Source organism: Catharus ustulatus, chromosome 7, assembly GCF_009819885.2.
Source record: "Catharus ustulatus isolate bCatUst1 chromosome 7, bCatUst1.pri.v2, whole genome shotgun sequence".
NCBI classification, from domain to species: Eukaryota; Metazoa; Chordata; class Aves; order Passeriformes; family Turdidae; genus Catharus; species Catharus ustulatus.
Window position 1 is genome coordinate 17,636,843 of NC_046227.1, and position 27,618 is coordinate 17,664,460.

The window sequence follows — 27,618 nt, forward strand, 5'->3', positions numbered from 1 at the left end:
CATGGCTCCTTTCCAAAAAACATTTTCTGACATGTAGTTGCCCAAGACAATCTGATTTTACACATTGCTGTGAATGGTCTTCTAGCTGCATGTTAGTAAAAAATGGGGGGGAAAAAAAAAAGGCTAAGCTCTGTAAAGTACTGGGGGTATGTTTGAAAATGTAAGCACATTTTTATTTATAATGAATTATCACCAATATAGGGAGTAGCCACATTAAGAGCAATAAAAAACAAGACAGAAAACTAAATCTTGCTAAACATTTTTTTTTACAAGTTCACTCACTGTTGCTTTAACCAGCAATGCTGGTACAGTGAAAGGATTTTTAATCAGTCACTAATGCATCATTGTTTAATTTTAATGGGCATGATCAATACCATCCGCTCCTTCTTTAAATGCTAATGAACACTTTAATACAACAGATGTGGACAAACAGTACATTGCAGATTAAAATTAGGCATGGCATTAAATAGCTTACAAACAGCAGAGGAATCCTGCTGGACATCTTGACAAACAACCACAGGCAGCTGATAAGTCTTGAATTGCCGTCACCAGTCCAGTGTCTCAGGCTTGTACAACTACACCACCATCCTGATCACCCTAGGAGAGAAAGCTGCCTTTCCAAACTCTTGCAATTTCTTTCTTAGGATTTGTGCAGGCCCAACTGTGATTCCTGAGATGCATATCCAAATTTTAATAACACAAGCCCATTTTGAGCAACTACTCTCAGTTACCATTAGTTGGTGTCCTCCAGCCCATTGTAGTCATGGCAAGAAATGTCAAGGAAGGATCCCCAACCTAAACACAATCCCAGTCCCCTGCTAAATTATGACAGAGAAACATCCAGTGCTAGATTGTCCGTGTCCCCCAAATTAGTTGTCATGCTCAGTAAACCAGGGCCAGAAGTTGGGTTACTAACTAGCTTTTAGCCAGTTTGAAGACACAAAAAAATGGCAAACTTTGTTACCACAGGTCATCACATGCAGCTGAATTCACTTCAAGGTAAAGCTCCTTTCTGCTCTTAACTGTTGTTAGAGGAAAAGGGACTTGAGTGGCAGAGATCCAGTTCCTGACACCTGGTGTCATTGGTGTCTTGCTCCATTCGTTTTGGTGGACCTGTCCTGAATTCATGAAATGTAAGTCCCAGTTCACTCTGGTACTTACTGGAAACTCATGCCAGGGCTCAGCCCTCACTGGGACTGGTGGCAGTCAGAGGAACGAGAGCTGCATGTACCCACAGAAGTGGCCTTTGTGCAGAGCAGGGAATTTACACATCCTTTAGAACATCCAGTGACAGGGCTGTGGTGATACCCCCTCACCCTGAGCGGGTGATGTGCCAGCAGCTCTGCCAGCATCGCACACAATGGTGTGCCAGCAAGTACCACCTGGGATGGGTGGTGTGCAGCACACTGTTCAAAGGCATCGCTAATTCACAGTTCCTTGGCTTTCACACGGTACCATGCATTGCTTTGGGTTCAGCTTCCTTTATCTGTTTCTTCCTTTTTTTGTCTCTTGCATCTTGTGAAACCCAAACTTTTTTTTCTCCTTTTTAATTGTGTGAAATCAACTTGGAGTGAAAAGGCCACGAAGAAACTTTCTGACGCCAACTGAGTCTAAGCTGTGTCTTTGTTCTCAGCAGAGCTAAAGACCACATTAATCAGGAACTTTGCTGACCTTGTCTTTACTACCTGAATACTGAAAGACAAAAGCGACACAGTCTGGCCACATTTAAAAATTCAATTAAAAATACCAGCTGCACAGGGACAAATATTATCATAGACCTCAGTGGGGTTAGTTGTAACTATGATAAAGGCAATGCCTTCTTCTCACCCTATTTAAATTTTTTTTTTCCCCAAAAGAATGAAGCCTAGTTTTTGATTTTTTTTTCTGATTAAGACAACTGTGTACGTGACAGAGCGTGCTCAGTGGTGTTGGGCAGCTAATGTTGGGGCTTCTAATAAGGAACAAAGTAAGAAATTCCTGAGAAGGTATGGCAAGCTGAAAGTGGAAAAGTGAAGCTACTAAAGTGAACCTGAAGAAAAATGTCCTTGTGTCCCGTTTTTTCAGACTATGCTGGTCCAATAAAAATACTACCTCTTTGTATAGCCCTGGCAGAAGCAGACTAGACAAGGGGTGAGAAGACCGTACTCAGAGCTGGACTCAGCATCTAGAGGCAAAATGAGGTGAGGAGAGAGGTAACAGCCCAACTCTCCTAAGGATGAAACGGAGAGCCTTTCATTGTGGCACCCGGCTGTGCCTCACGGATTTTATTGGTGAAACATTAAGCAAATTAGTGGATATCCAGTCATCTGAGAACACAAGCAGCCAAAGAGAGGGGAGAAAACCGAATTAAATCCCTTGGTGCTGACAGTGACGGGAGGAGAGGGGCAGCTCTCCGTGTCTGCTGGCAGGCCCCAGTCAGGTGGGTGCCAGCTTCAGTGCAGCAAATTAAACAGGAACAAGCATGTCTTCTCTAGGTTCAACGTTCAGTTAAATAAAGGGCCGATTTCCTCTCAGAACATCCTCCGGCCCCGCCAGCTGCCCCTGGCTCTGTCCTTTCCCGGCTTGCCGGCGGCCTGCCTGTGGGGTTTCCTTGCGTGCTGCACCTTTATCCACCCGCCCTCGCTGGCTCTGCTCTCCCCTTCGCCCCTCCTGGGCTCGCTGTCACCCTGAGGGGGCATGCCAGGGATGGCCGTGGGCTGCGGAGGGGCGCGGGGGTACCTGCGGTGCTGGGAAGCTGGGCCGGCCGCCGGCAAAGAAGTCCTGCTGGGTCTGGCCGAGTGCCGAGGGGGCACCGGGGAGCTGGTCCCGCTGCGCCGCCCGTCCGAGGAGCTGCGGGAGGCAGCGCTGTGTGAGGCGTTCCTGCCCTTGCCAGCAGACCTGTCCCTCTCTGAAGGGGTGTCAGAGGCTGTGCTGGAGGCACTGCTACCTTTTGAGTTCAAGTGCAGACTCGAAAAGTTTCTCATGAAGCTGTGTGACAGGGGAGAGGAATTCCTCGAGTGGCTGATGGACGTGAACTGGTGGCTGACGGGGGCGCGTGTCCTGCGGACGGCAGCGGCGTATGAGTCCTGGCTGCGGAGGTAGGGCAGGTACTGGGTCACCGTGCTCGGGCTGTGGGGGTGCCCGTGCTGCAGAGAAATGGCTTTTGCTATCTGGTGCATGCGCAGAGTCTGCATCCACTGACTGTCAGTGCCTGGCAAGGGAATGGAAACAGAGTCAGCCTTCTGTCAATCGATGGCAAACCGCGCTCAGGTTTACCAAAGGTGTGAGGTTAGGTACCAGGGTTTCTCTCGGAAGAATCCCAAACCACCCTTCCCCTCCCAGCCTTGCAGCAAATAGTCCTTGATTTGAGTATGTTCAATGTTATGGTTGAACATAATGTTGGGCTTTTAAAATAGCAAGTGATACAAATATTTCTCATGCCACTGCAGATGATGGAGCTTAGACCACAAGACATTACTGAGCCATCCACTTGGCTGTTCAGCTGGGTTCCCACTCCCAAGCGCCTCCTGGAGTTTTGAACCCAACCCAGTTTTAAACATGCCCTGTGATGCTCTTGGCAGCCTCAGCAGATTTCGCCACAGCTTTCGTTACAACAGAGCCTGGAGACCTCCGGAGCTGGCACAGAGGTCACCCCAAGGTACCAGCACTGCTGCAACATTGCCTTCCAGCTGCATCTCTCCCATCTGGCACAGTCGTGCTGTTCGCAGCCCAGCACAGAGAGGAAGGACTGCAGAGCCAGTGCAAATCCCAGCTGCGGCAGCCACCTCCTCTGGCTCCAATTTCTTTTCAAACTGCTACACACCATAAAAACCAGAGCTACTCCAGTTGTTGTTGCTACTACAAATTCAGAATTCAATGCACTTTGCATCCAGCTTCATGCAGAAAACCGATTCTGCATGTGGAAAAGCCAGTGAGGCATTAGGCTTCAGCCAGGCTGGCTCAGACAGTGCTTAACTGTGAGCAACTCAGGGTATTACAGTTCCCTCTACACCTACTGTCACGGCCCTGGGGTCGGAACAAAAGTTGTAGCTTTCAGAGATCACACTGAAGTGGTTTTGAAAGTCAGTCCTGTGGTTTCCATGAAAGCCTTTAGCAAATACAATAGCTGTAAATTTTCCATTTGAACTGCAAAGGCTGCCTGGTTTGCTACTTTGTGGGTAGAGCAGAGAACAGGAATTCCTCTTATCTGAGGCCACAGCTCTGGCCAAAGACCCATGGGGAGCAGCTAAAATAATTTTGTTCTAGAGAGATTTGAATGATTTGTCCTTAAAGATTGCTAATATCATTCCAACAAGAAAGCATAACCCTTGCTGCCTCTCACTGGAACACTTCATTGACCATGGGGAGTTTTGTGGGAGCTGGATAGCAGCTCTGTCCTCATTAGGATTGCTCCTGTTAAAATGCAATGGACGATCTCTTCCACTCCTCTTTTCCCCAGACTTTGTTTGAATCCAAAGAGATTTAAATCACTTCAACTTATTGTCAAGTATGTCAAAAGGAAACTATCTTCCCTGTCATAGTGTGTGTGACACCGACACAGCAGATAGCTCCACCTGCACTTAGAGGTGAATGTTCTTTCACAGAAAGACAGATGGGAATTGCCTCCTTTGCTTCTTAACCTCCTTGAAAGTCATGATTTCAAAAGAAACGTGCATGCCAAAATGTACTTGCTAGACACTATTGCCTCTGCCATTCCCCCATGCCCTCCTACCATGGCTGTGGATGTAAATCACAGACCTCATAAACCTGGAAACAGCAGCTTCAGGACTCAAGTTTGGGTCTTCATTTTTTACCAACACTTAGGTGGCTATCACTTGTGCTATGGGAGCAGTGCTGATCTTTCTGAACAAGGGGCTCCCTTCAGACTGCTCAGTCCTTGCTCCTGATAGTCAGCAGCGGTTGCCAGCCCAGGATCCAGCTCCAGTGCAAGGATCTCCCAGTGTGCCCTATGGGGCTGCCTCTCATGGGTTGGGAGGCTTCTCCTTCACGTGGTCTCTGAGCCACCAACTCTGTACACTGAGTTATGTGCTCTGCGTGGTAGCCCACAGAGGTAGTACCTTCACTGCTGGTTATTTTAGCCTATTAGACAGGTATTACCCTTACCTTTGTGCTTGGATTTGGTGGTCTTTTAAACCTGGGATAGGTGGTCTGGTAAAGAAGACAGGCCAGAAGGTTTGCTAGAGCTGAGGCACAGCTTTCATGCTGGCTGGTAACCCTTCTCCTTTGAACTGTGCCTATTCAATTGGCTGACAAAGCATTAGTACTTCCATGTAACGCCTCCAGGGTGCCAAAGGGACAGACAAGCTCTCCCACCACTCACTGAAAAAAAAGCAACCATTTCGGCTTACAGCGGCTGAGCCAACCTGTGAAGATACACACCACACTTGGTATGGCTGCAGGGCTCATCACCCCAAAACCAGGGTCACCTCTATCTGCAAAGCTAATCTGGAGTAAAGATGTACAGTAATTTCACGACTATAAGACGCACCCTTTTGACTAAAATTTTCCCCCAAACCCCGAAGTGCGCCTTATAGTCCGGTGCGCCTTATCTGATGGACAAAGTTCAGAAATTTGCCTACCCGGAAGTGAGAGCTGCGAGCCGCGGCGGGAGCCGGCAGTGCCATGGCAGCCAGGTGGAGACGGGCCTGGGGGCCCGTGGCGCCGCCCCTCCCGGGTCCAAGCGGTCCCAGGGGCCCGCGGTGCCGCCCCTCCCGGGTCCAGGCAGGCCCGGGGGCCCACGGCTGCTGGGTTGAGGCAGGGCCTTGGCCAGCAACCGCGCGGGGTGAGCTGGGGGCAGAGCCTCGCTGCAAAAAAAAAGTGCGCCTTATAGTCCGGTGTGCCTCATATGATCTACAAAGTTGCGAATTTTGCCAACTCCCAGGGGGTGCGCCTTATAGTCTGGTGCGCCTTATGGTCGTGAAATTACTGTACCTTTTAGGACATGCTCTTGGTTTCATTTGCATTACAAAATGTAATTGTGTTGCAAATGGATCACAACTGCTTAGGAATAAGCACATCCGTGTTAGATGTGTCTATGGTCCAAACCCAGCACCTCTCAATTCCCAGGGCCATTCTTCTACAGCTGCCAGTAGTGTATAAAACTGAGAAATTCCTCCTCTGCTCACTGGTGTCTTGTTCCAGCTCCTAAACTGCCCTTCAGGTGTCCCAACCCAGACATTTCTGCAGTCCCACTGTGAACTCAAATAGAAAAAGCTTGGCTAACAAACACTTTTACAAAACCAACAGCAGATTTTAAAGGCAGACCTGTGCTAGAGTCAAGTGAGAACTAGTGTGAATCTATCAGCAGCATAAATTTATTAAGAAATGAAAACTGCATTGTAGCCCACTGCATTATTAAGCGTATCCCACTGAAACAAATCAAGCCCCAGAAGCCATAATAGACACCATTTCAGAAGTCAGAGAGTGATAAGCCAGGACTGGCTCAAATGGGCAAGCTGAGCTGTGGAAGAAGAATGCAGTGGGAAGATTTCCACAATTCCTCAGAGAAGAGCAGGATGTCAGGAGCACTTGTGTCTGCCAGGCTGGCAGTACTGTACTTGTCAAAACAGAGTATCATCCACAGGGGACTTTTTTGCCACCCCACATGCAACTTCTAAGGCTACAGCCTCAGTATTTGTATCCCCCTGCAAAAGCACTGGCCAGAGCAAGAGTCCCAAGCACTAGAACAGGAGATGCACTTTATCCAAGCACATCATCTGTGCAAAGCTGTGTGCTGGGTGGCTAAGGGTGGGAGGGAAGAGCTGGCTGAAGCACCCCAGTTGAATTTGAGGTTATGACTGTTTCCACTGTGCTTCCTATAGGAGCACAGGGTACCCCCTTACCCTTCAGAGACAGGTAATTACAGGCAGCTCTGTCAGGGGCAAAAATGAACTGATGGCCACCAATGCAAGGAAGTTAATCAGGGACATCAAGACTGGAAGCAGCCTGGGCTGCAATGATGCAGGTAGGGTTTGCAGTGCACTGGCAGGGTTTGCAGTCCTGAGGGACATGGATCAGGTAAAGTTAGGCTCATGAATTTTAGGAAAACAAAGTTCCAGCTCCTCAAGGACACAGTCAAAAGGATCCCCTGGGGACAAGGGAGTGGAATAGAGCTGACAGATCTTTAATAAAGTCTTCCATAGAGTGCAAGAGCTCTCTAGGAGCAAGAAATTGGGCAAAGAAAGTGAGAGACTGGTGTATCTCAGTAGGGAAGTGCTAGTCAAAGTAAGGGGAAAGAACCAAATGCACAGGAAGTGGAAACAAGGACAGGTAGCCTGGGAAGAGTATATACAAGAAGTTTGGTTGTATAGGGGTATAGTGAGGAAGGGCAAAACAAAGCTGGAACTGAATGTGGCAAGGGATGCAAAGAATAACAAGAAGGGGTTCAGCTATTTTAACAAAATAAGAAGTTCAAAGAAGGTGCAGCCCCCTGATAAACAGCACTGGGAAACTGGTAACAACAGATGGGGAGAAGACTTTGTCTCAATCTTCAATGTCAGCCTCTCTTCCCATACCTATCAAGTCAGCAGACAGCAGGATGAGGACTGGGGCAGCAAAATGCTTCCTGGTCTTAATATCACTGGACAAGACAAGAGCTATAGATGTCATTTATCTGGACTTCTGTAAAGCCTTTGACATGATCCCCCCCAACAATCTTCTCTCTAAATTGGACAGAGATGGATTTGATGGATGGACTGTTAGGTGGATAAGGAATTGGCTGAATCCATCCAGAGGTCAACAGCTCAGAGTCCTGATGTACATCAGTGACAAGTGGTGTCCCTCAGGGGTCCATACAGGGACCAGTGTTATTTATGATCCTCATCACTGACAGAGGGATGGGGTGCACCTTCAGCACACCTGCAGGTGACACCAAGCTGAGTGAGGTGGTTGATATGCACTGACTTTTTGCTGTTCTCCCCCATATATGCCCTGCCCATGTCAGCAATAAAGTTCACATGTGTTGACTTACCTGAGTCAGATCTGCTCCGTGAATTCCCTTCTGAATTGGGGAGCGAGGTCTGTATCAAGAGCTGTACTGCCTCCACCTCATCCTGTGCTTTCACCTTGCTCCAGCAGATAGCCTGGATGTGCCTCGTGCTTTTGGGAGCTCTAACATCACTCTGCTCAGGAAGAACACAGGTGTGAGGATGTAACAACACACAACGCACTAAGCTCCCCTATGAGGGAACTTCCACTAGTGCCTGGGTGGCAGCAGTTGTTTCAATATAGAGCCTGTTCCGCAAAACCACTTAGCTAGTTCTCATATATTTTTAGACTCTCGATAATTTTGGCTGGTACTTATGATTATGCTAAAAATGTGGTAGTGAATAACTGCTTCAATTCTTGTACCCTGTGGAGGAAAGATCCAAAAGCTTCCTCTACAAACACAAAAATACATTTTACTAGTTCTATTAATGAGCATCAAATATGCACTGCTTTCTGCTAAAAGAGGTAGGACTAAGCAGGTATTTTTGCAGGGGGGACCCCCAAAAATTTTTTCCTGGAGTACCTTTCAGTTTGCTGTTAAGGACCTATGATTCCTGTGAGGAACTTCAGCCTGAAAGAAAACTACAGTAATTTCACAATTATAAGCCGCACCATTTTGACTAAAATTTTGGTCCAAACCCGGAAGTGCGGTTTGTAATCCGGAGCGGCTTATATATGGACAATGTTCTAAAAGTTGCCAACCCGGAAGTGTGAGCCTGCGGCAGCCCCAAGCTGAGCTGGAGCCCGGCTGGCCGTGGCAGAGGCGAGGAAGCCTGGCAGAAGTGGGACCAGCAGCGCAGGGGGGGCTGGTGGGGCGGGGCCGTGCGGCAGCGTGGGGAAGCCCGGCAGTGCCGGGCCAGGGCGAGCAAATGCAGCGGCGGCGGAACAGGTGGTGGGCGGGGGCAAGCGAGCCTGGTGGCGGCGGCAGCGCCGCCCGGCCGGCCCTGAGCGGCCCTGCCGAGCCGTAGCACCGAGCTGGGCCACCCGGCCCCGTCGGCAGCCCTGAGCAGGCCAAGCCTGCCTGGCCCCGCCCCGAGCCAGTAAACCCCGTGATCCTGCGATTCTGTTACTAATTGGCAACTTTGTGAAAGTTGCACACGGATCCTCACTGCAAACGAAAGTGCGGCTAATAGTCTGGTGCAGTTTATATATGGAGGAAGAACGAAACGTTGCCAACATCCCGGAAGTGCGGCTTATAATCAGGTGCGGCTTGTAATCGTGAAATTACTGTACTTATTCACTTCTGAGACAAGCAAGCAAGGTCCAGGATTTCCACATTGCTCCCTCACTGCCTGAATGCTTGTTCAGGACAGAGCTGTAATCTCATTTACTGACTTTCTTCTGACAGACAGTCTTTATAAAATCAGTACTGTAAGGAACTGCAAACTCTTTTTACAAAGCTAATTTCTATCACATCAAATTGTGTTCTGGGTTTTATTTTATCTTGTTCTTGATTTCTCATTTTCTTTCTTCTCCTGTGGCTTCTATGCTCTCCTAATTAGCACATCATTGAAAAGATACAAACCAGCCTCTTTAAATAATGCAAACAACACTGACCATTACACTTCAAGCAAAAGGAGCTTTCATCCTTGAGAAGAAGAGCCAACCCAGGCAGCAGTCTAAGGCCATTTTCTCTGTAAACTTCATTCAGCTTTTGCTCTGAAGTTTATATTTTACAACTAATTACAGGCTGCTGAGAATTTGATTATAGGATATAACAAAGCCAGAGGATGTTATTTTCACACCTCCTGTGTAGGTTTTGTCTTGGATCAACTATTTTATTTGTTTCTTAGAGCTTACCTCATACGTAACAACACATTCTACAGACTGGTGCTCTTCTATGCCCACAATCCATTTCTCCATTACAAATGGTGGCTGGAAAAAACATGACAGGAGTTTTATAAGGTGCTTTTCATCTCCCAACTCATTTCTAAATCACCCAAAAGGGATTTACAAAATTTGCCTCTTTTCATTCATTCCTATATTGATAACATAAATACTTTTCTTAAAATTTTATGAGACAAAGCAATATATTTTTGAAATATTTACTTCCTGGTTTACAAAAGGAAACTCAGAAGAGATTTCCATACATAACACACAGCAGATGAGACAACATGGAATGTTTTTGGAGGGGGGGCATAAACCTTTTTCAATTTTTTGTGTGTACACTTCTGCTTCTGCTAGATTTACAGAGGAAAGCAAGAACAAATATCTAGAGATTCCCACAAGATATTCTTTGATAAATATAAAAATGTTGAAGTATGTGAAAAGTTAATGTTACTGTATCTAGTTGTTAGTTTCTTTAACTTCATGCCTTTTTGTTCAAGGAAAAACTGAAATGTCCAAGACAAAAATTAGACATTAAACTAATGACAGCAATAACAACAGTAATAATAATAATAATAATAATAATAATAATAATAATAATAATAATAATGATAATAATGATAATAATAATAATAATAGTAGTATCACAAGCATTGTTCCAGAAATCATTAACTATAAAAATAGTATTAGCATGAATTAAATATTAGAATATTTTTTTAGCAAATACACCTATATCACATTTTCCTTAAAGTTCTGACACTTGAAAATCTGCTTTTCATTTTTTCCTCTAGAAAAAAATGACTAAAAGTTTCCCCCCCAGTTTTACCCCAGAAATTCACAGTTAAAAGCACTCAAGAGTTTGGGGTTTTTTACCACTGCACATTAGAGCAGCACTCTAATTTGCAATCCAGCTGTGTATTATTTCAGTCAGAAATTTATTTTGTTAGCTATTATCAAGATGAGCATATTAATAAAAACAAACAATTAAAATATTAGCTAACAAAATGCCCTCTGAATCAACAAAACTTCTGTTCCTTAGGGAAAAGCAGTCTAAATGCTTACTAGTAAATATTTACAGGCAGGTTCTGACATAGGGTAAAATTCTCAGTAACAATGAATTGCAGATGGTCAGTGCTGTAGTATCTGTGATGGGTTTCAGTCTTTGCAATCTACTGGTGCATGAAAGAGAGAGTTTTAGAACCAGGTAAAAGTTCTAAAACCATGCAAATAAACAAAGAAACAAAAAAAAAAAAAAAAGAAAGAGAGGAAAAAAGCAACAAAAACCCCCAGACAAATCACATCAAGTTTCTGGAACATTTAAATTAGTTTCTTCTCTTGAAAAATAAAGCAATTTTTTAAACATTCTTTTCCTTAAAAGGGGTAATAAATTCAGAGGATATAACATGGAATTAAAACAAGAAAATAAAAATTAGTTTCTTCTCATATTTGTCTATTGGTAACATTATTGTCAACTTAAAGGAGAACCAAAATACCTAACTCCTATTATGATACAATTCTATTTAAAATGTGCATTTTATGTAAAAGCTGTCAAGAGATTGAGCTTCTGCAAGCACAAAAGTCGACTGCTGTGGTATTTTAATGTCTTTGTTTGAGATCTGTGAAATCGTGAAAGCTTTAAGGCTGTAAATACCTTTGTCATCTTTAAAATCTCTACATCAGGTAGGTTAGTGTTGAATGTCACATCTTTTATGTAGGTTATTGCAATTTCATCCCCGTCCATCTCCATGTACATTTTCCATTTACAGTCCTATGAATAATAAAAAAATAGAATGCTGGATTGTTAGAATACAAATAGGAAAAAAACCCCAACAACAAAACCCAAAATGAAACAAAACTGAAACAACCCAAAATCTAATCCTCAATATATGAAGGAAAAAAATAACCCAGAGAGAAAGTTAAGAGCCATATACATATTTTAGGATATGCATGTTTGCAGTACAGTGTTGATAATGGAAAACCCTCAGCCTTCTTGTTCCCTTTTCTCTCAGTTCACCCTGCGAGGCACCTGCCACCGTGACAGGTGTGGATGTCTTCCAAGGTGTGGTGTCCCTGCATGGCCTCACCTGGACAGACAGCCTGCTGGAGCATGTGGCTTGGGAGTTCTGCACACCCCAGGGCAGTGGAGGGACAGGGCAGTGCTGAGAGCCATCACCTGGGGTCACAGTCAGTGCTGGCAGCCAGCCACAAGGACATCATCTCAGTGAACCCAGGAACAAATGACCAAAGTCTGTGCAACACCTTCAAGACAATTGCTTAATAATGAGCAAAAGGATGAGCTTGTCATTACAGCTCAGTTATTTCAGATACTGAAAGTCCAGCAAGACACTGAGCATCCTCAACTTCTGCTTGCCTCCAATTCAACTATTAATTATAAAGAAGCTCAGCTAAGAAAATAATCACAGTGAGTCTAACAAACTACAGCAATACAAGGTATCCTTAAACAATCCCCTGAGCTGAACAGGGGGGGTCAACATCCCACATTTTACAAGTGTGAGCCTGCAGAAAGTGACAGCTGGCAGCACCTTGCAGGACATCCCACATGGATTGAGTGCTGGAGCTGGGGTTCCTGTCTGTGGCCAGAGACTGCCTGTCCCTGGTGCAAACCAGCCAACATTTGCTGATCTGCCCAGCAGGTGCTTCAGGGATGAGATACTGTGCAGTGCACTGAGCTCCTCCAAAAATCAGTGCCCCAAAGGACTATTCTGCCACTGAAGCAGAGTGTCTCCACCCCCATACAGAAGGGAGGGAATCTTCCCTTCAGAAAGACAGGAGCTCCTCCAGACACGCTGGGAGTTCAGGGGTCTGCCACATGCCACCTGTAAGGCAGGTGTAGGCTCAGCACTTGCAGAAGGCAGTCTTCCCCTTGGTTTCACTCAAAAATGCAAAAAACTTTCAGTGGGGACAGAGATGGACACTTAGGGCCATGGGCTTGTGTAAGCAGTTATTTGCACAGACAAACGTACAGCAGCCTAAAAAGGTGTCTGTTCACACAGGTGATTATCTGTGGGGCTTGCACATGCACCTCTCCTAAGTGTAATGTTGACCTTTGCCCTCAGAAGGCTCAAAGCTTTCCATCACACATTGAATTGGCAATTTCAATTGAAAAAAGAAAAAAAACTGAAAGAAAACAGGAATATAATAATTTCTGCACTGCAACAAGAAATTATGTTTATGAACAGCATTTGACCCTGTGTGTCCATCTGTCCCCTTTGAAAGCTTCCACATTTTACAAGCAGAGAGGGCATGTGAGTTGGTTTTTGCACTGCCCTGCTGCGAGTTTGAGTGATGGGAACTGCAGTTCAGTGGTCAGAGCACCAACCAAGACTCAGAGGCACCAAGTTCAGTTTCCCATTCTGCTACTGGCTTCCTGTACAACCAGATCAGGTGAAGTCACCCTGTGCCTCCATTTCCTAATCACAGACTGCATCTCTTTGCACGTGTCTTTTCTGTCCTGTTTTTCACATTTGAGAGCTGACCCAGGGTGAAGCTGCAGGTTCAGTACTGTGCACCAGCCCTGACATTGGATGAGGCCATGTGCTTTGAAATGGAACAGCAACAGCAAAGTGAATTGTCTCTGACTCCTCCTCATCTCTTGAACTGTGCTCCTCTCCCTGCCCAACGTTCTTGTTGCCAGACTTTTTTGCAGGAGATTCATGCAACTGCAAATCAAACCTGAGGATGAGACAAGATGCTTGATGACATTTGTAAGTTTTACAAAAACACCCAAGCCAAGAGAAGAAAAAATATTGACATAAAGTACTATCATCCAGTTAGTTCAGCACATCTCCTGCCACCTCTGAGTAATACCAGTACCAAGCACTTGAGAGCTAGAGCTGCCCCTTGTGCCAGGGGTCCCATGCCCTCCTGCCTCAGGATTTTGTGCTGTTCACTCACATTTCCCTGCAGACTAGATCTGACAAATATGATCTCATTTTAATAAATAAAATGAATCAACCAACCACCAGAAGAGAAAAGCTGTGTCCATCCAGGGTCTGGCAGGGAGTAGGCACTGCCACTGCTTGTCCCTTTGCCAGATCTGCTGCACAGGCAGGATCCCTCTCCATGTGGTCATGGATCAAATCGCCCCATGCGGGGGTGGATGCCTCAGGCCTGCACAAACACTGCCTTCCCCAGCTCTGAACTGCATCTTCAGAGAAACACACACTCTCCTGTCCCTCAAATCCAGTCCCCAAACCTTTGGTCCTCTTTGGAGCCCTCTCCAGCCACACTGTGCAGATACCAAGAGGCCAAGATATCACACTAGGCTACCCACTCTGGTCCCTCAAAAATACATGTCTCATTTTATTTTGAAAGGTTTTAGTTTTGTGCTATTAGAAAATCATTACTGGAAACGGGAAAGAGAGAAGGAGCAGATAAGGAGAGTGAGAGGCAAGAAAGGGAAGGGGTTGTTGGGAGAAAGAAAGAAAAGATATAAAAAAGAGGGAGGGAGGGAAGGGAGGGAGGGAAGGGAGGGAAGGGAGGAAGGGAGGGAGGGAGGGAGGGAGGGAGGGAGGGAGGAAGGAAGGAAGGAAGGAAGGAAGGAAGGAAGGAAGGAAGGAAGGAAGGAAGGAAGGAAGGAAGGAAGGAAGGAAGGAAGGAAGGAAGGAAGGAAGGAAGGAAGGAAGGAAGGAAGGAAGGAAGGAAGGAAGGAAGGAAGGAAGGAAGGAAGGAAGGAAGGAAGGAAGGAGAAAAGGCAGCAGGTAGGTGACTTTAGAATCAAGGCATTTAGCAAATATTTAAGATAAGTAGGTGGTTACCTGTCATACAAACCTAGTAACCATCTTGTTCTATCACACAGTAAATAATTGAAGATTTGTGTGCTGCAGAGAGAAAGGGACCTATTTTCCTGTTTTCCAATGGAGTTCCAGGTTCTTATACTAGGAGATACTCATCTATTTAAACAAAAAATGGGCTAGAAAAACCAACCATATGAATTTCAATTCTTTGATGAATTGTAGCCATATGACTTCTTAGATCAAAACTACATTTAGTGCTAGGCATATGTGGAAAAATAATTTAGAAATGACTTGTTCAAAGTGTCTGGTTGATATACATGCTTACACAAGTCCTTCAAAGAGACTTCCCCGAGTATCTTGTCATTCAAGCATTAAAATACCTCCTTATATCTACCTGCTTGATTTTGATCTAAATAAAAAAATTCAGCTTTTTGTTTAAAAAAAATTATCTAGTTTCAGAACTGAAAGGCATAACCTGCAAACTTTGTGCGAAAACATTTCCAAATAACACTTTCACAAAGCCAATAAATCAACAATCTCTGAAAATTACTGTAGAAAAGCAAATCACACATGTATTTGAGCTGCTTCTTCTCAGCTTTGAAACAGAAAGTATGAACACTTTAAAAATTAAGTCTCCAGTTTACAGTGGTGACAATACTCCTTTAACTTCATATGCATTTATGTCTGCAAAAAAAACCTGAAAGGGAAATGAAAAAGATCAGGCACAGGCTCTAAACAGCAAACACATATCCTGCAACAACAGCTTAAAACCTCTGCTAGGGAGGCACTTCATTTTCAAGGGGGCCCAAATCAAGGATTCATTTTAAAATCAGTGGTTGCAATAAACTTTTTTGTGTTTTTAAAGATTGAAATAAAAATAGGGATGGCATTGTAGCAGATAACTGGATATTAGAAGAAAAGTAAGATGTAGTGCAAGATGAAACAAACAAGGAAAAAAATGTTGGCCATGCTGATACTAAAAGTAGTAGCATGTTGATGATTTAGGTCCCCAGAAGCTCCTTTACGTTCTTAGCTATTATCTATCTCAGCTGCTGAAACCTGCTGTTTTAAAGGCATTAGAGTTGAACATCTAGTGACAGCACTTGGGTTATTTATCATTATGTATCACCCTGCTACACTATATTTTATTATACTGGATTTAAAGGAAGATAACACAATTATGGTTAATTTGCTTCTCTTCTTTATATGTATAGTGTCATGACCCACCACAGCTTTGTCCCATGAGATATTTTTAACCAAAAAGAAATCCACAAGAAACTCTCCCTAAAAATTCCATTAATAACCTCTTGTAGCATGTATAGGTTGCAGGGTCTGGAACTAAGAATGTTTTAATCTCTTCAGCAAAACAATGTCTCATAATGATGTACAGGACTATTGCTGCACTGATGAAGAATCATACATAATTCAGCACCTTTCACTTGGCACCACTGTGATATCCTCATTAGCAGTGGCTCACAGTGGCTGTCAGATGGTGTCCATGCGAATGCAGGCATTATATTGTCTTTGAGATGTGCAGCTGCTTCCATGACACTGCCAGTATATAAAAACATGACGCCAGTTTGTTTTATTTAGTGCTAAACCTTCCAGTTTGTAAAAACAAGGCTGACACAGAGCCTGACATGAGGCAGTGAAAATAATTAGCTCTCATTTTCTCAGCCTCCTATTTCCTTCTCCCCGCTGTGTTCTCTTTCCACTAAACCACCACATGTCAGTCGAAATGGGAGGCAATTAGTGGGCTCATTTCAGTCCCCACAACTGTGCTGAAAAGAAAGTATTTATGATGGCACAATGAACAGCTGAAAGATTAAATAACATTTGCCTTTTGAAAAGAAAATGACTTCTAGCTAAATGGGCAATTTTTGATTATTCTCAAACAAGCTTAGAGTAGTTGGTTTTTAAAATACAAGAAAGGAAAATGAGTCATTTTTAGGTGAAAGAATCAAATAAAACTTGACACAGTAATGCAAATAACTGATGTTTTATTGCAAAATATGTAAATGTGTTATACCCTTAACAATGGCTGGTGTCTCAGGTCAGGGCAGGCTGCTGCCAGCCAGGCTTCAGCAAGAGAAGGTGGCTCCACCGCTGGTTTTGTTTCAGCTGTGCAGGCAGAAAAAAAGAGGGGCGGAGGGGAGGCCTTGCGAGAGAGATGGTCTTAAAATGTACAGAAACAAAGCAAGCAGAAGATATATTTATGTTATCAGCTGCCTGGGTGCCTCCTCTGAGCCAGAGCCCTTACTCCTCTGCAAGGCAACAGGCACTGACTGGCTGCAGCTTCGCCTGGAGAAGCATGAGGCCCCTTAGCTCCTACCCAGATCAGCCAGCAGTACCAAAAATACCTGTGCCCTGACAGCACCCTCCTTTAACATCCAGCACTGGGGAGCTCTGCACTCAACAAAGTGGCACATACCAGTAAATACCAGGCACTGCTGTGGGTGCCCCGAGAACAGGGGCGTGCAGCAGGCAAGGCAAGAGCTCAGTGATATCCCAGCAGTTACCAAAAGCTGCCCTTGCCATAGGATCAGAAGCAAACCGGGGTGTTGCAGTCACAGGCACCATCCACATGAGCAGCCTGATTGCAACAGCTGGATGGTAAAGGCGGAAGCATGAAAAACGAGTCCCTTCCCTGAGGGCTGCATGGGTGCCTGCCTGTACTGTCCTCCAATGGCATTTCCTGGAGATCACTTGTGGGGACAACGTGCTGGAGCCACCATGGGGACACCATGTCCCCACTGCAGTACGTGGAGTGACTGCCCACACTCTGGGAGTTGCAGCTCTGCAGGACATTCCTGAGCTCCTTAGCACCCTTGCTCCCTCAGCCAAAGGCATGGCAGGGCCACTGTTCCGCTGGGAACAAAGGCTCCTCTTCCAGGCTTGCTGGATATGCTGGATAGCACATGCCAAGCCTACAGATCACTAGGAACCTGTCTGTGCTTCTGCAGACATATCTGTGACCGAGGCTGCAAGGCTGTGGAAGGCAGCAAGTTAATACAGTGGCCAAGGTATAAAAATAAATCTTCAGCTTAAAAAGTCCAGAAAGTCAAGTGAACAAAATACCTACCTGAAAAGTCTATGTCTCTTCAGGGCTATGGAATAATTTCTAAAAGGAATCTCTGGTCTAGCACTGCCTACACAAGGATTTTTAAAGGTCTTGGCTTGAGTTCAACTTCAGTTACACATGGATGCTACAGCTGTAGCATTCCAGTGAAGATGATGGAGTTATACCATCCCCACCTCATGCCAAAACAATACATGGTCCTGAAAAGTCTTTGGAAGAAAGTACCAGGAGCTCAGATCACCTGCACTGATCCACCTTCTTGGCAGACTACATTATACCTCACTGACTACTTGTTAGAATAGGATTCTTGCATTAACTATTAGTCTTTAGTAATGAAAGAATTGTGCTTTGACGTGGAATTAGGATTTAGAAGACAAGTTTTTGAGATAGAGATAAATAACCCCATGCTAGAAAGTCAAGGTAGCTGTGATTAATTTGCAATGGAAGGGTCAGATAAAACCAATTCCTCTTCCATTTTTGCTTACTTAAGTGGGTTAAAATACGTACAGAGCATAGAGAATATAAATGGCCAGAAAACTGTAAAACTGAAATTTCGAATTTTATACCTTGGCTCTTGCTTTGTTTTTAAGAAAGTAAAGAAAGAATTTCTGAGCATTGATATAGTGGGAGGGTAGAGAAGAACAAGCAGCAGAAATGGCCTCAAGCACTTGTGAAACCACATTCCAGTTACAACTATTTCAGTACTGGTTTTTTCTTGTACTGCCTGCATTTTGCCAGCCACATGAAGAGTTAGTCACAATGTCATTGTTAAGTAGCCTTAATAGTATATTACCTTTGCCACTACGTATTTAAATAATAGCATTAAAATATATCTCAGTTGACATATTCAGGGCTAGAAAGCACTTCAGTTAGCAGATGGTTTTGAAGAGGCTCTGCTCCTTACCTTGTCAAATGGAGGGAGAGGTAAGTGGGGAAAAATAAGGCGAAATGGTGAGCCAACTTCAAGGCTTTGTGTTTGGATATAGGTCAAATTGTGCCACTCTCGGTAAAAAATGAAAACATTCAATGGCATAGTGAAATCTGCCCTTTTGAGGACCAAAACTAAAGAATGCATCAATAGAAGGCAAAAAGACTGTAAGGCATTCTTCTCAAGGGGTTTGGTGATTCATCAGTGTGGAGCTGACATAGCTCAGGCACCTTTCCCTGATTGGGAAATTTTAATGAGCCATCTAGGATGAGAAAGCCGTTGAAAATTCCCCCTGCAGTCCTGCAAATCAGCTCAAGCTACAACTGCCAGGGTTTGTTGTTTTACTCTCCATCTTGGACTTAATTGGTGGTCCCCTGCTTTTTCTTTTAATTTGTGGGGGGAAAAAAAGTCCAAATCTGTCACCTTTCAGCTCATTGGGAATTGTGTACAGAAAGGTCATGAAAAGGCAGTGAATGGAAGTAACCACATAACTTGAAGAGTTGGAAAAGAAACCTCTAAAAACCAGGTTAGCTTTGCAGTGCTCACTCCTGATGCATTCAGAGAGCACAAAGGTCAACTAAGCTTTTATCGCCTCCAAAGATGCAGCTAAAAAAGGAAGGAAACTGTAATGAAATGACTGCATCTGTCAGCTGGTGGAAACCAACATAATCCCACTACAAGATGAAGTTTAAATTAGATAAAAAATATGGGGCTGGTAAAGCTGTTTACTAGGAAGTCAATGTTTCATTCAGCATACAGAAAAGGCTGAACATTCAAATGCTGTCCTGATGCATATCCAGCAGGATCCTTGCTAAAAGGCTCTGCCGTTCCTAAAGCCCTTAAGTTTCTGCCTGCTGACGAAGAAAGATGTGCTGGCAGTGCTGATGGGGCACGGTGCAGTGCCCAGGAGAGGACACCTGTGCCCTGAGGAACCATCTTCACACCACAGATGGCGCTCTGCTCTTACCAGGCAAACACATTCAATTAACTGGCCCCTCTGAAATGGTTTTTGGGTCCTGGACCAGCTTCTCCAGCACTTCTATATCTGGCGGTATTGCTCTATGGCATGATGCCAGCCTGGTGTAAAACCTTCCAGCATGACCTGTTCTCCTTACAGAGTCCTCCCTGCTGCTCTGCACCCCCTCCCCGCTGAGCCCAATCACCTCCCTCGCTGTACACAAGTCTAGCAGCCAACACATCACCCAGGGAACACACACTCTCAATATGTAACCCAGATTTGAGCTTATTGCCTCTTTTTCCTCATGATTAAAACAGAAGTGCTTCTTAGCTAGGCAGCTGGTTATAGGGACTGATTAGGGTAAAGTTCCTTTGAGAAATTTATTTTTAAACTGATGTAGGCCAGCTTTTTAGCTATAAAGATGGTGGAAGGTATGATCCCAAGTGCTTCTGGTGACCCAGTTTTACAGGAACAGGCACCACTCTTTTACAAAAATGAGACAATAAAAGAAGTTTAAACCCTTCAATCCTGGTTTTTACTCTTTCCCAGTTCATTTTGGAACAAACCTAGATGGCAGCAGTAGCTGGCTCAAAGCAGCCTCTAGGGGAGCCAGAAGATTGTATGCAGGGATTTTCAAAGAAGGAAGCTAGCCAAATTTCCTATACAGTATGTACCACACCAGTCTTTGTTAGTGTTATGTTTAATGCAAATTACTTGTCCATATTGGCCATAGCATCCTGCTCCAAAACTTAGACAATCTGCTCCTTCCAGTTTTCAAACTGGCTCTCTTGCAACATCTTTAAAGGCCGATACAAGTTAATGTGCAGATCTCAGACAGATGTTTCCAGACCAGACATATTCAGGTGACAAATTGTGCATTCCCTGGAATGGCATCACTAAGCACATGGGGTGCTGCAGCAGGGCAGCTGATAGGGAAGGCATGCCTGGCATGCAACCACAGCTTTCAGAGAGAATGGCTTCCTTAGAAAAGGGCCCAACAGCACACAGAGCAGACAGGACCAACGAAGAGCTCACAGAGAAGGCAGGACCAAATAAAAAAAAGGCTGTAAGAAACCTGCAGAGGTTAGGTCAACACTACACAAGCCCATTGAACTAACTCTGCCCTGTCATAACAATTCAGCTTCTGCCCCATAGACTTTGCATACAGTCTCATTTGCACATTTTCTACCATGGCTAAAAAAAAAAATCAATTCATCTTCAAACTTAAGGAGGCGTTAGTACAACATGAATTTCTCTCCAGTTCTCAGAGGTCTATTTGCTCCTTCTCTTGCTCTTTCCTGGGGGTGGTTGCCCAACTCCCTGCACTGTGGCTCACAGCCCATATTGGAAATGGAAGGAAGATATGAGCTATTTCATGGACTTTTAGTTCCTTCAAGAGTTAGTTGCATGGGAGAGAAAAATGCACACCTACTAAAAAGCAGCTGTACAGCCGCATAAGCAACATGCATTCAAGAACACTGAGACAGTCTAAGTAATTCACATAGTGACAAATAAGATTTTTATAGAAAAAAGAAGTACTCAGGATAAAAGAAATGAACTAAAAAAGGAAATCTCCAGACAAAAAGCTTTTTCAAATTGATGAAATTATTTCAGTATGAGTACAAGTTCCAACTAAGTTCAAACCTAAATGCTTTCTCTGCAAGCACCACCAAGTACAGAAATCAAGAGACTTCTGCAAACAATATGCCCTGAAAGCAAAGCAGCCAGATAACACAAGATGAAAGTCAGCCTCCCACAAGTTTAGGGTGGACACACAATGCAGATTTATCAAATACAAAAGGAAACAAATCCTGCTGTCACAACCCCTGACTCTAGCTCAGAAATGCTTTGCACACCATTTCCACATAGATGATTAATTCTAAAACCCTTGAACTCAGAATCCATGGCAAGCTGGACAAAGCAAACAAAAAGCATGGGACAAACCTCACTCTTGAGAAAAAACAATGTGATAGAAATCCTTCGCTGGAACATCTGGAGTCATCAACGCTCCTGTTACACAGGGTGTAACGAAAGATCCTTGAACCAGCTCAGCTTGGAGCTGAGGTTTGATTAGGATGTGACACACTGGCAATTGCTGAAGCACAGCAGTTTTGTGCAATGTGCTGCAACTACCCCTCCCTCCTTCCCCAGCACCATGAGGGCACACAGTCTCCAGCAGGACCAGTCCCATCCTGCCCAGCCAGCCATGCATACCATGTATTTTCCAAACTTCTCTTGGTTGCATAAAACAGTACCTCCTTTCTGCTGAGACAAAAGGAAGTCTGTGCACCAACATCAGGCATATGCAACTGTCAGTGGGGTTTTTTTTAATAAATGGATTACCATTTCACAACCATTGGGATAAAAGGAACAAATTACAAAACTTACAATTTAAAAAATTGTTCACAAAGAAACAAAAGCTTTCAGCCAAAACTTTCTATGTCACTCTTTTCTTCCTCGCCTGTTCCTCATCACTGATGCAGCCCCATTTGCCACCTTGACATTCAGTTGGCACTTTCCAAAACAAGAGGATTCTCATGCCAATTTATCTTTTGTGTCCAGAAGACACTGGACCCTCTGGGTAAGGACTCATAACCAAACCAACTGATATAACGCTCCCAGCTTACCTTTGGACCATTTCCCGGCTTCAAGTGATAACCAAAAACAAGTTCAAGATTCACTACTTTCTCTATGCTTTCTTCAGCTCCACCTGCAGAATCCTGCCAAAAAACCAGGCAAAGGTGAGAACTCACATCTACCACAACCCACTGGGAGACAGAAGTACACCCTTTGATAGCAGAAAGGATTTGCCTTTCAGGTGCTACAAGTCTGGCAGGCAGCAGAAAGGAGACATCACACTGCAAGAGGGGCAAAGGCTTCTGCATGGGTTTAGGGCTGGTAGCAGATGACAACTGGGAGATGTGCACAATTTCTGCTCCTGGTTGAGCTGCTCTGGCACGGTGCAGTGTCCCTGCAAGCATTGTGGCAGCCTCTGCCATTGGAATTGCAGCTGGCACAGCAAGGCAGCAACACTCTGACTTTCATTTTCCCCTCCAGGAAACAGAGTTTTGCTATATGCAAATTCGCTTTACGTGGATTTCACTCTATAGCTGTGCAATAAATTATGACTAAAAAAACTACTTCAGGATTTGGGGTCTAGAATTCCTTGATTATCTCACTAAATTAAATAAGGCAAATATCTGCTCTACCAACACCAAGGTTCCAAACACTCTCTTCCTTTTGCATGGGTCTTATTACTGATATCACAAAACTAACTGGTTAACGTAAGGGTGACAAGACACTAAATCATCCTTCTCTCCTATAACATTAGCAAATGGGGAATGATGGGCTTATTCTGGGCCAGGAGTCCACTGTTCTTCAGTGGTGACCAGTTGGTGGCAGCAGTTTGGAAGAAAGGCTCTTCAAAGTACAGTAATTTCACGATTGCAAGCCGCACTGACTATAAGCCGCATCTCCAGGTGTCGGCAACATTTCGTTCTTTGTCCATACACAAGCCGCACCCAATTATAAACTGCTCTGTCGTTCGCAGTGAGGACCTGCATGCAACAAAGTTGCCACATAGTAACAGAATCGCGGGATCATGGGGTTTACTGGCTCAGTTTGGGCCGTGCGGGCACGGGGCTGCTGATGGGGCTGGGTGGCCCAGCTCGGCGCTGCTGCTCGGTGGGGCTGGAGGCTGCCGGCACCTGCGGCGGCAGCGGCAGGAGGGGAAGGAGCCCCCCCGCTCCTGCGGCGGAAGGCGGGGGCGGAGCCCGCCTGCTCCTGCGGCGGCGGCAGGTGGGGGTGGGAGCCCCTCACTTCCGCCCCGGGCCGCAGGGATGGTAGCACGGAGCCCCTGCCTCCCTCCCTCCCACCCTGCGCTGCCAGCACGGAGCCCGCCTGCCCCGGGCAGCGCAACAGAGTAACCAATTTGTAACAATCACAAAATGCCGAGTTTTACTGGCAGGTGCTCGGCTCGGCACTCTGGCTGGCACTTCCGGGGTTGGAAATTTCAGAAAATTTTTCACATATTAGCCACTCCTGAGTGTAAGCCGCATTTCCGGGGTGGGAGCAAAATTTTAGTCAAAATGGTGCGGCTTATAATTGTGAAATTACTGTAGTTTCTGATTAATGACAGCAAACAAATTGCAGCCAGTTGTTGTTTAATTTAATTCTATCAGCACCATGAAAACCTTGAAAACAACTTCTATTTTCCTATTGTTTGTTCTGATGTGACCCATTGCTGCTGTTGATTCTTCACATTTGTTACAAATCTCTGTAGAAACTGCAGCCTTGCCCTCCCCTGAATGGGGTAAAGTTGAGACATGAGAACAGTGAAATATTCATACCAGCAAGAGAAGCACATCTTAAATCAACAGTGAGACTTACCTTAATTAATGGTGGAAAATGAAACAGATTTAGGTAGTCATGGGTTAACTTCTCAATAGCAGTCTAGGAAAAAAAAATCAATAAAACCAGATGGGAGTTATTTAGTAACTCATCCTGCAAATACCAGCATGAAAAACAGCACAACCTCATGTGCCCTCTGTTTTCCACTGTGGATACATTAGGGCATGTGAGAAGAGTTTAAAATATAGCCCTGTTCTGGAAAACATTGTGGTAGATCGGCCCTGGTTTGTGTTCAGAATCAGATCTGCTTAATCAGAGAAATAGATATTTGGGGGCTTGTTTTTGTTGTTTTTATTTATGCTCAAATCAACCCAGGAAGCTGAGATCTTTCATTTTGGACATTATTGACTTTATTAAGTTTCAATAATTTTCCCTGTAGGAAATGTAAATTAAATATATCAGCAATGGTGTGTGGGCATGGAAAAAATGGCTGATGAGCAAAAGGGGAATAAATCTGTGTGATTTACACAGCTAAATTATCAGAACAGCAATTGCAATACAAGTATCTCTTTACCAGAAAATTGTGATCTAAAATGATTGAGACACAACAGAACTGCTTTTATAGAATCCTTTTGCAAAGCTGACTGCCAGAAGACTGAACTCTCTCCTGTGGCTACAGGACTAATACCATTACTGCTGTTGTGATCATGTTTTCCAGACTGTGATTGCCTTAACTCGTTACAAGCATTAGATATTTAAAACACTGTTTTAAAGCAAAGTTCTAAGAGCAAAGAAACTTGTCTGTCAATCAGCTTTAAAGTTGTCCAACTGAGTTTTGTTAGTCTAAACACTTTATGCTATAAATTAGATGTGGAAGTTGAGAAGCTGAGATTTCAGTTCAAGAAACTGTATTTTATCTGTTTCTCTTTCAGCTAAAAAGAGCTCTCTCTGAAGATTCCCAAGCTTTTCTGCTGAGAGAATGGCCCTCCTAGATGAATCTGAAGCAGTACTGCCATTCAGCTCACAAGAAAACCAAGAACTAAAGAGGAGTTTAAAGACCACAGCACACTGTCACACCTCATAAAATGTTCATGTTGCTTTGAGTTCTAGATCCGTATGAAGCTATAATTCTGTTTATTTTAGATACCAAATATGTTCTCTATTTAGCTCTGTCACGTTTTTTATTGCTAATACTACTGAAACCCCATAGACTCCATAATACACCACTGCAACAAACCCACTGCAACATTCAGTATACACTGATAATACCTTTAAATGGATGATGTGTCCTCTGGAAACAATTCCCATGTCCTTTAAATCCTCTTCTTCTAGAAGCAGCAATTGCTTCCCAGTGATATGATGTTCCTTAAACAAGCTAGCATAGACACTCATTTCACCTGAAGTATCGCCTTAAGATAAAAGGGGTTATTCAGAAATCCACATGGTACTTGATTGGAGGGGGGGAAAGTGAAAATTGTATATTAATTCATAAATGTGAATATGAAATTACATATGAATAGCTTTTACCTTTTCTAGTAAGTTGTTGCATCCAGAAAAACTGCAAAAAAGAGGAATCAATCTTGAAGTTCAAATTATCAAAATCTTGTATTACAGTTATTTGGAGTTCACAAGTAATTATAATTTTTAAAACAAAATTTTAAAATATTTCTCACTTTCGGATAAATGACTCAAGATTCACCAATGCAAGTGATTACTTCTATTTAGCTTTTCCAAACTGCCTTCCATTTTGCAGCCACCTTTCTCAGTTTATTGCCATGAAGAACTGAAACAACTAAAGCAGAAGCTGAGAAATGTCACGTGCTAAAAGGGCTGAAGTGAAGGAGCCAGGGCTTTTATGATTTTTGCACTGGTTATCCAGACAGCCCTTTGGTAAATGTCAGCCAAACAACACCATGATGCACAACACTCAAAGGGTGTGCTTGACAGAACATTAAAATCATTTTGACACATCACTATGCTGGAGATAAATCACTGATGTGTCTTGTTTAGCCCTTTAATTGAATAAAAACATATAAAGTACTCAATGCCATTATTTTATACGACTGAGACATTCCACATGCCCTAAAAAGCCCTAAACTATTTTTTCAGTTAATTGCCATCCAGGTGGCACACAGTGGGATAAAACCTTTGAACTCATTTTGTCCTGTCCAGGCTTGGGTCATTGGGCACTTTAACGTTCCTTGAACAAGGACCCAGGAATGCCCTTCTGGCTGCTGTCACTTCCCAGCTCCCACTATGATCTAGACACTGCAGAATGTGGCTGTTACACGAAGATAACTCAAATTCTTAATTTTCTCCTGGTCATTTTCAAGGCTTTCTGGGACACAAGTAAAATCTCACCTAGATGTTCTGATCCAGCCTTCCCTTCCACCATGCTCACTGTAAGAGTTCCAGCAACACAACCCTGACCACAGCAACACGAAGTACTCACCACATCTTCTTCGGTCCATGCACAAATATCAAAGGAGGGCAGCAACTGTGTGAGAGATATGAATTGAAAAGAAAACCATCTGACCATTTTCCTCCCCTCCACCCAAATTTTACTCTGGTGGCTGATACTATCCTGTTCCTTTTCCCCTGCAAAGTGCAGGACACTTAGGCTGCAACTCAAATTGATGTACTAAACCACTGGATTCACACTGATTGTGGGCTGGCTCCAATAGTGTGTTGGCAGTGTTAAATCGATTCTGTGCCTCTCTGCAGATAAAATTACCAGCAGATCTCCAACAAAAAAAAATCTAGGATGCCAAAGTAAACCATCTGATGGCAAGGGACCCTATCTGCCTCTCTTCTTGGTTCTGACACTACAGGACAGCTTTCGCTACAGCTTTGGTACCACTTGATTTCTGCAATGAAAACAATGCCGGGATTATGGCTCCCTCCCAAATGGTAGCTATTTTCTCCAAAAGGAAGGAAAACTTTCACTGGAGGGCAGCGAAAACAGAATTTGGAGTCCAGCCACTGCAGACTGTCTTCCCACCCATGTACAGACAAGTCTCTCTTGGTTTCTGCCACTGCTTTGTAACCACTTCTGTAAGGCTGGAGGAGTGCAGCACTTCCCAGACTCCTCCTCCACTTTTTTTGGATACAAGATGGTGTTAGATCTTGAAGTACTAGGAAACCACGGAGGAATGGCTGCATTAAAAAAAAATATATTGCGGGATGATTTGAAAACTGAGAGAGGAGAAGATATCACTGTAACAGTGATTGCAATTTTACTCATTCAAGTATATGGTATCCCAAGGATCATCTTCTTGGCAGTTTTATCTAGCTTAAAGGGTTAGCATTAACTGCAGATCTGTATTTGGACAGTCAGTGTGTCCCAGAAGCTCTGTATCATGATGTAATTGCAAACTCTTTTGATGTAGCTAATAGTGATTTATGAGAGACCCAGCTTTGTTACCCATGAGCCCCCATGGCTTTGTCACTTCCTTCAGAGAGCCCTGCCACCCCCAGGTTCCCCAGACTCACCCACAAGCCAAGCATGTCCCCTAGGCAGCCCCTCACCCCAGCACCTCCAGCTGCACACTAACCGTGACCCACAGCTGGTGTTGCAGCAGGAGCCTGGTATAATAATTTGTACAGCTGAAAATTTTACTGCAGAAGACCAATAATGCATTTTTAGATGTACAGTGGGTTTTTTCAGCTTTCTTCATGTTTAAATATAACCACTGGCAGAACAGTTCTGTATTTTGTTGGTTTTTTTTTTTTT

General features: G+C 44.1%; 1 protein-coding gene across 1 annotated transcript; it reads right to left on the minus strand.

Annotated features, from left to right (window-relative positions):
- Window positions 1–217: 217 nt before the first annotated feature.
- Window positions 218–27,544, minus strand: LOC122149413 (mitogen-activated protein kinase kinase kinase 20-like). Its single transcript, XM_042779445.1, has 9 exons — window positions 26,338–27,544; window positions 25,413–25,443; window positions 25,155–25,294; window positions 23,925–23,987; window positions 22,163–22,255; window positions 11,465–11,581; window positions 9,787–9,861; window positions 7,970–8,120; window positions 218–3,190 (listed from the first exon to the last, which is right to left on the minus strand). Exons 1-9 carry the CDS (start codon window positions 26,422–26,424, stop codon window positions 2,511–2,513), a joined length of 1,437 nt encoding a protein of 478 aa, XP_042635379.1. The 5' UTR covers window positions 26,425–27,544; the 3' UTR covers window positions 218–2,510.
- Between the last annotated feature and the right edge of the window lie 74 nt (window positions 27,545–27,618).